At 35.2% G+C, this 8,225-nt stretch overlaps 1 protein-coding gene across 1 annotated transcript; it reads left to right on the forward strand.

The window, feature by feature from the left end:
- The first annotated feature begins 519 nt into the window (after positions 1-519).
- On the forward strand, positions 520-6,190 carry LOC150075553 (uncharacterized). The gene is made up of 2 exons (XM_090388751.1): positions 520-569; positions 4,624-6,190. Exon 2 carries the CDS (start codon positions 4,759-4,761, stop codon positions 5,983-5,985), a length of 1,227 nt encoding a protein of 408 aa, XP_090244877.1. The 5' UTR covers positions 520-569; positions 4,624-4,758; the 3' UTR covers positions 5,986-6,190.
- The last annotated feature ends 2,035 nt before the right edge of the window (positions 6,191-8,225 follow it).

An 8,225-nucleotide genomic window follows, 5' to 3' on the forward strand; every position in this document is an offset into this window, starting at 1 on the left:
CAGTGCAGTATGGTTGCTGATACGCCTAAAACAAACAACTCGTTAGACAGGCGCCCAATAACAAATGCCGTCTACTTCCTTCCCCCTCACAAGTTGAAGTTTCCACGACTGTTTTCACTACAGAAATGTCTTCATTATTTTTTGTAATTGAGCATTACAGAAAAAAATGAGTATTGCACATTTATAAAGAAGTGTTGTTTTAAGTGATTTTAAAATTGTAATTGCCTATGAACTTTATAAATCTTCAGTTTTTAAAATTATTTTTTCTTTTTGATGTTTGCTTCTGTCATACACCATGCGAGTTTTGAGGGAAATTTCCGCCACCCCTTCCACAACTAGTATGTCATTGAATTGTTTGGTTTTTCCCATATCAGGTCTGGGTTAGTTTTTTTTTTTTTTTTTTCCGTGATTAATAAAAAATATGATATTCGTAGCCAGATTTCAACGTCCTGCACGCCACCTACATAAGTTAGGTATAGCTAATGCCACGTAAATGAAATGTTTATTTGTATAGGTGGCGTTGGGAAAATGCACACCATTAAGATTTTTGACTACCCAAACACCTTATGGTAAGCTGCGACATCACGTGTTGTGTTTGTCGGAATGAATTTATTCGATTGTTTGGTAACAATGAAATAAGTTGTTAGTTTACATTTTATTATGAATTACTTAACCGTTTCCTATCACATGTTTGATGGCCTTAAACAGAGACAAGAATCTCAATAGTTTTTTGCGGCCATTTCCGTTCGTGTTTTAAACTGCCAGGTGTTCGAGATAAACACAGAGGAACAATGTTAAAGTAACCGTATACCACTACAGTACTGTATTATGATCAGGAAGATTAGTGTTATTATATCACCTTAGTGATCGTGGTAAAAATGAATAAATTGTTTAGGGGGGTTCCTCCTTACCACTGGTGTAAATCGGGTAACAAAATTACGCTTAGGGTAGAATTCCAGATCTTGGGTATTCCTCCGTACTTCGACTAAAAGTCAGGAAGAAGGCAGTGACTGGCAGGTGCCAATGACTGCCCTCTCCCCTCCTAGGTTAACATGCCTAGGGTGTTTATCCTCCCCCTCACCTGCCGCTGTATCAAAATCGGGAACTTCTTTTCCGATTTTGAAATTGCGGGATGGGGGATAAATATCCTACTTAAGCTAAGCGCCCTCCCCCTCTTCAATGACACAAACAATCAGAAACAAAATGCATTCACAATAATCACCAAATCACAACTCGACCGTACAATCGCTCCATTCTATGGCTATGTGCACTGCACGGAGACAAGGGGTACCCAAATAATAGTATTATTTGGTATAATAATAGTATTTGGGTACCCCTTGCTAAGGAATAGATTGTGTAATCGCTGTGGACCATTTGGGTTACTTGGGTGTACCCATGTTCTGTAGTTTAGCCACATTATGCATATTTTTTACTCTTAGTGGCATTTGTGGAGATAAAAGTATATTACCCTTAAGAACAAATGCTAAATCACAATGAATACGTTATTAGCAGAGAATAAAAATTTTGTATCTTTTCTTTTCCAATAATATTTCCGAAATTTAGTACTCATGTTCTAAAATCTCAACTTTTATATTTGTTTTCTTTTACACTAATTAGTTGTTTGTGATTTTAGTATGAGTGCAAGATAGAAACCAAAATGCTGCTCAGTAGAACTAAGTTTATTTATTTTAATTTTTTAAAGAATTTTTAAACACAGGTAGAAGAATTTAAGCAACATTATTTACATAACTTTCAGTAGAGCTATACAAGTAGAATAAAAATTGTACAATAACAGAGTACAGTATTATTTAAAGTAATATTTTTAAATAATGTTTATATGTGCATGTTTTAATAGAATTTTAAATTTATAACTTTAATATGTATGTTTGTTTTAATTTGTATATTCCAATGTGCATTAACATTAGTAGAGGCATATGATGGAAGAAAGCAAGCTTATACATCATCAGCCCAAAAAAAAAAATCCTTCCCATTTCACCCATCCATTGGCTCCAAATGTTTGTCCAGTTCTTCCTTGAATTTATTTAAACTATCAACTTCCACAATGACAGACAGAAATTTGTTCCAGCAATCAACCATCCGCTGGCTGAAGGCAAATTTCCACATATCTATTCTACAACTGTCTTTCCTTAATTCGAATTTATGCCCCCTCAGGTGTGTAATCTGAGCAAGAGGAAGAATCTCATCAGCATTGAGCTTGCTCAAACCATTCAACGTCTTATACCTCAGTTGGATCTCCTTTCAGGTGTCTAGAGTATCCAGACACTGCAATTTTCTGAATTTAAGTCTTTGTTCCTCTCATCAATCTTGTTGTCCTTCTCTGTACTCATTCCAGAAGCTCTACATCCTTTGTAAAATGAGGCCTCCAGACCTGTATCAGTACTCAAGATGTGGCCTGATGATTGCCTTATACAAGAGGATAATCCCTTATCCCGGCTAGCAAAATTCCTGTATATCATTGACATAACTCCATGAGCTGCTCTAGCTGCCTGTCTACACTGCTCAGAAAACTTCCTATCTGACTGCACTATTATCTTGAGGACAGTTACACAATTACATTGAATAATGTACAGGAATTTTGCAACAGGGATAAGGTGATTGCTTGTATAAAGCAATGGTTAGGCCACATCTTGGATACACTATATGTAGGTCTGGAAGCCTCATTTTAGGAAGGATGATGTGTTGGAATGGGTGTGGAGAAGGGCAGTAGGATGAAATTGTTGAAGCTAAATGTAAAAAAGACAGCTGGAGCTGATGGGATCTACATGGGGAGGGCAAGAAAGCTTCTAGCTTCTCATAGATGGAATGCTGGAAAGTTGTGAAACCCCATTTATTTTTCAACCTAGTCTATCCTCTTTAATCAGCACACTTTCTGGCATGATCAACTAGCTAATAACCTGCTGAATTGAAATTCAAAAATAATATAATTAGGGAAGGAAGTTGCTTGGTTATTTTTCATGAAAATTAATTGTCATAAAACCACTCTTTTTACCACATGAGATAATAATGTAGTTTATTAAGCTTATAGACCAAACCACTATACATTTTAGGTGACATTTCAGGAAACTTACCACTGCCTATCATTAAACCATACATTGGCTGTTAGGGGAAGAAAATGTAAAGACATACAATTTGATAAAATATGAACTGGATACAATGAATACATTTTTTTAACACAGTTTGTTACAATTTGATACCATATAAAAAAAGTTACAATTTGGGACCTTTTGTAATTAATTGTGAATTTTAGGAAATCCAAGCTAAGGAAGCTGTATTAGGGTTACACAGGTTTGTACTATATATTAAGGTAAATACATGTGGATATGCATACATAGACATTAAATTCTTACTTTGCTGTCTGGCTTCTTCTTGCTAATGCTACCAAAACCTGTTGTGCATGCTGGCAAGAGATGCAGTCAAACAGTTACATTATAGGATTAAATCTATTGACTAATAGTAGAGTACCAAGTTTTTACTATCCTGGATCCAGTGATTCTTGTTTGAGGTGTGCTATCTTCTTGCTTAGATCATCTGCCGTGTACTACTGGGAGTCTGGAGAGGGTTGTGTGTGGGCTGCCCTTCCGGATTTTTGGAGTATTTTCTTTTTAATTTTCCCTATCTCTTCCTCTGTGTTTTTGTTAAATAGGTGGAAGTATTGAGGGTTTAATTAATGAGGCCCTGAACAGTTTTTTTTTTTTACAAGGTTTCTTTAAACTTTCTTCTGTTATACTGATTGTCTGTGGAGAGGATCCTGGTATTGTTGAAGTTCCATATGTCTCCATACTGGAACGTGTGTAGGGCTGTATTGGATTTTTGGTTTCTTCCATATTGCACATCCTTTTTATGTTCTTGGATTCTGCAAGAATAAAAGGTTTAGGCTATAAGTTTAATAAACTATATTATTATCTCATGCAGTAAAAGAGGGTTATTATAACAATTAATTTTCACGAAATTCAGAAGATAGACTCAAGACCAATTGTTGACTGCATCCCTCACAACATTGTCACTGTTGAACTTTTTTTTTTTTTTTTTTTTACTTTCAAGTACTTTTGAGATTTGAAAATGTAAAATAGCCTGGTGGAGCCAAATCTGGTGATGGGGCAGATGTGTAATAGCTCAAACTTACAGGCATGCAGCGTTGCCTGAGTCACAAATGCTGTGTGTACCGGTGCATTGTCTTGATGCAAGATGACTCTTTTGTCCAATTTTCCAGGGTAAGTCTCGCCAGAGTAATGATAAATTACTCACTTGGAATATGATGCTTTACTGTTCTGGAGAAATCAGAAATGCAATGGGGAGGGGGAAAAAAAAACCACATCATTGTAAATCTTCATAAACAAAGCTTATGAAATTAAATTTCATAAGCATTATTTCTTTCTTTTTATACTGGCAGTTTTTTAATTGGATTACAACCATTTCGAGGCATTATTGAGAGTTTGTAACATTTTGATCATATTAATCCAAGCAGTATAAGTATAGCTGAAATTCGAACTAAGTAGGGAGCTATCAGAATGAAGCTTATTATTTTCTTTTGTTTTCTAACTAATTTTAATTGTTTAAGTTATCAAGATGAAAGTTATATATTCACCTCTATTTTTGTTGCAGATCCAGCAATTAAATTAAATTGCTTTATTACAGTCTAAAGAAACTAGAGGAAGATAAAGGAATAAGCAATATCTGCAAAATATATCAAATGTAACATAGAAGCAAGTAAATTTATTACAAATAAACAGACCACAAATGTTTGCTTATGAAACTAATCAGGAAGCTGTTCCAGAAGATCCCGTTCCACATGTAATAGCTGAATCACATGAATTTTTGAAGTGTCTAGATGCAAACCAACAAAATTCCTCTGTTCAAAATGGAATTCTTGAAAGAAAGATTCACGGAACACCATTATCAAAGGATAAATGTGTTATAACAGGAAGGAATGTTCCAAAGAAACAGATCCCTACATGTGAAACCTGTGGGAAGATATTTTCTGATACATATAGACTCAAAAGACACAAGGTAGTGCACACCAAGGAAAAACCATTCATTTGTGAAACGTGTGGCAAAGGATTTTCAACATCTGATATTCTAAAAAGACATGCATTACTTCACAGTAGTGCAAAACTCTTCCCGTGTGAAACATGTGGAAAGCACTTTATAAGTTCACATAGTCTGAAAGCACATTTATTGATACACACCCAGGAAAAACTCTTCACTTGTGAAATTTGCGAGAAGACATTTTTACGATCAGTAGAGCTGAAAAGGCATTTTGTAGTTCATACTGGGGAGAAACGCTTCTCTTGTAACCTATGTGACAAGGCATTTTCTGAATCAAGTGGTCTAAAAAGACATTTAAGGATTCATACTCGGGAAAAACCCTTTTCTTGTGAATTATGTGGAAAGGCATTTGCCCAATCAAGTACTCTAAAACAACATTTGAAAGTTCACACTCGTGAACATCACTTTAGTTGTGAAATATGTGGTGATGCATTTTTGAATGCAAGTAACATGAAAACTCACTTATTGGTTCATCCTGGTGAGAAACCCTTCTTGTGTAAAATATGTGATAAGGCATTTTCCAACTGCTCTTATCTAAAACGTCATTTGGTGGTTCATACCCGTGAGAAACCCTTCACTTGTGAAATATGTGAAAAAACATTTTCCAAGTCCCGTTATCTAAAATATCATTTGGCCACCCATACTGGACAGAAACCCATCACTTGTGAAATATGTGGTAAAGCATTTTCATATTTATGTAGAAAGAGGAGGCATTTATTAGTTCACACCCAGGAGAGATCCTTTTCATGTGAAATGTGTGGTAAAGCATTTTTGCGGTCAGCACATCTGAAAAATCATTTACTGAGCCACACTGGTGAGAAACCTTTCCTTTGTGAAACATGTGGAAAAGCATTTTCAAGAATGGCTATCTTGAAATCACACTTGCTAGATTGTTCTCAGAAGAACAGTGTGTCGTGAGTATCTGCAAAAATACATTTCTCAAATCTAGGTGTTCTACGTGGTTTTGAACTCAGTTGGTGTAGTCCAAGAGAAGTCCTTGTAATGGGGGGGGGGGTGACTTATTATGTGTAAATTACCAAAATGAGTATGTACATATAAGAATGTATGTACATGTACATGCTCTATACTACTGTCTTTCTTCCAAGCATAATATCATCATTGATGTTAGAAAACCTATGTGACCCAAAATGTGTTCTTGACATTTTGTTATCACTGGATTCAGAATTTTTTTTGCTGTATAATATGGTGAATACCTCCTATGTGGGAAAATGTTTGAAATTTTTCGGACATTTTCCCACATAGGAGGTATTCACCATGTTATGCAGAAAAAAAAATTCTGAATCCAGTGATAACAAAATGTCAAGAACATTTTGGGTCACATAGGAGGTTTTCTAACATCAACAACGATATGTTAATTTGAACATCATTTGAATTAACTTCATAATAAATAGCCATATATTGTTCTAGTGCAATGAATATATTATACTGATATGGTGCAATGAATTTATTATACCAACATTGAAAATTAAGTTCTAGGTCTTTGAGTCAATTTGAAGAAACTAGATGAATGAAAAAAAAGCTTTTAATATTTGTAAATAAACACCTTGAACAAGCCAAATGCTTGTTTATTTGCAGAGCTGTTAAATTTTTTAAAAACATTTTTAAACTGACTGATACCATTTTATCACATCTTTTAATATGCTCTATACTACTGTTTTTCATTGGATGGGTGTAACCTCCTGTGGGCTTGCATACAAATCTGGGCAAGTCACAACATTTTTGATAAAATGTCAGCCATTTTAACAATGTGTTTGCAAAATGTTATAAAATATATATTAATCATGATATACAATAAATTTTTTTTGTTCATTATTAATATTTTGGATATCAAAATGTGAGAGAATACAAAAAAAAGACTAATTCTCCTATACCTGTAAATAAAACCTAAATCAATAGATCATACTTTTATTGGGGTGTTACATTTTAAAAAAAGGTTGAGCCTTGACATACATTCAAATTGTTCTCTCAGTATGGATTCAATTTTAGGGAACAACAGTTAGTCTGGAGTAGATAAATCAGGAGAATGGGGTAGGGTTAATTCCACAATCGTGTGTTTTTCAAAAAACTTAATAATCAGCACAGAATATGGCCAGACATTGTTTAATAGTAATCAGTATCGTTTTTCTCTGAAACAAGCCCTTGCTCTGTAAATCTTTTAACCAGATGATCCACAACTTTCTGTTGAGATATGAATGCACTTTTTTGAAAAAGGCACTAATTATAATCTGGCAGAGCAGAGTGTGTTCAAAACCTCTGCAATAAGAATACTGATTTTCATCACATAGGATTAAATATTACTCCATATGGGTAGTAGTAACCCAAGAGAAATGTACCAACTGTGTGGTACTACACTCAGAGAGGTGGAGAATGAAAAAGACCTGAGGGTAATTGTGCAGTCAGATATGAAGTTCTCTGAGCAGTGCAGATGGGCTGCCAGAGCAGGTCATGGAGTTTTGTCAATAATATATAGGAATTTTGCTAGCAGAGACAAGGAGGTGATTATCCCTTTGTATAAGGCAATGGTCAGGCCACACTTTGAGTACTGTATACATGTCTGGTGACCTCATTTTAGGAAGGATGTAGAGTTGCTAGAACGAGTACAGAGAAGGGCAACACGATTGGTGAGAGTAACAAAGAGGTGTGCTTATGAAGAAAGGCTTAAGTTCTGCAAGTTGCAGCATCTGGAGACTAGGCACCTGAGAGGTGATTTGATCAAGATGTATAAGGCCTTGAATGGTTTGAGCAGGCTCAATGCTGACGGGATACTTTCACTTGCTCAGATTAAGAACCTGAGGGGGCATAGATTCAAATTGAGGAAAGACATAAATTTAAGGCTGAACTAGACAAACATTTGGAGTGACCTTTTTTTTTTTTCTTTGGCTGATGCTGTATAAGCTTGCTTTCTTGCATGATATGCCTCAACTAATGCTAATTTCTGTAACTAAATCTATTTGTGAATCTATTTGAAAATGGGAGGCACCTGTTGGAAATCACCTATGAAGAAGACTTCTAGAACATTAGGATTCCTTCTTGGGTTGCAAAATGATTCTTGCTTCTTTTGTCTATGGAAGAAGAGCAATTGGTTAGCACTGTATTGGAAGAGACCAGCAGTTAGCACTGTTGGTCAGATGGGAATT

This window comes from Mastigoproctus giganteus, chromosome 14 (genome assembly GCF_048544385.1).
Source record: "Mastigoproctus giganteus isolate SK-2022 chromosome 14, ASM4854438v1, whole genome shotgun sequence".
Taxonomy (NCBI): domain Eukaryota; kingdom Metazoa; phylum Arthropoda; class Arachnida; order Uropygi; family Thelyphonidae; genus Mastigoproctus; species Mastigoproctus giganteus.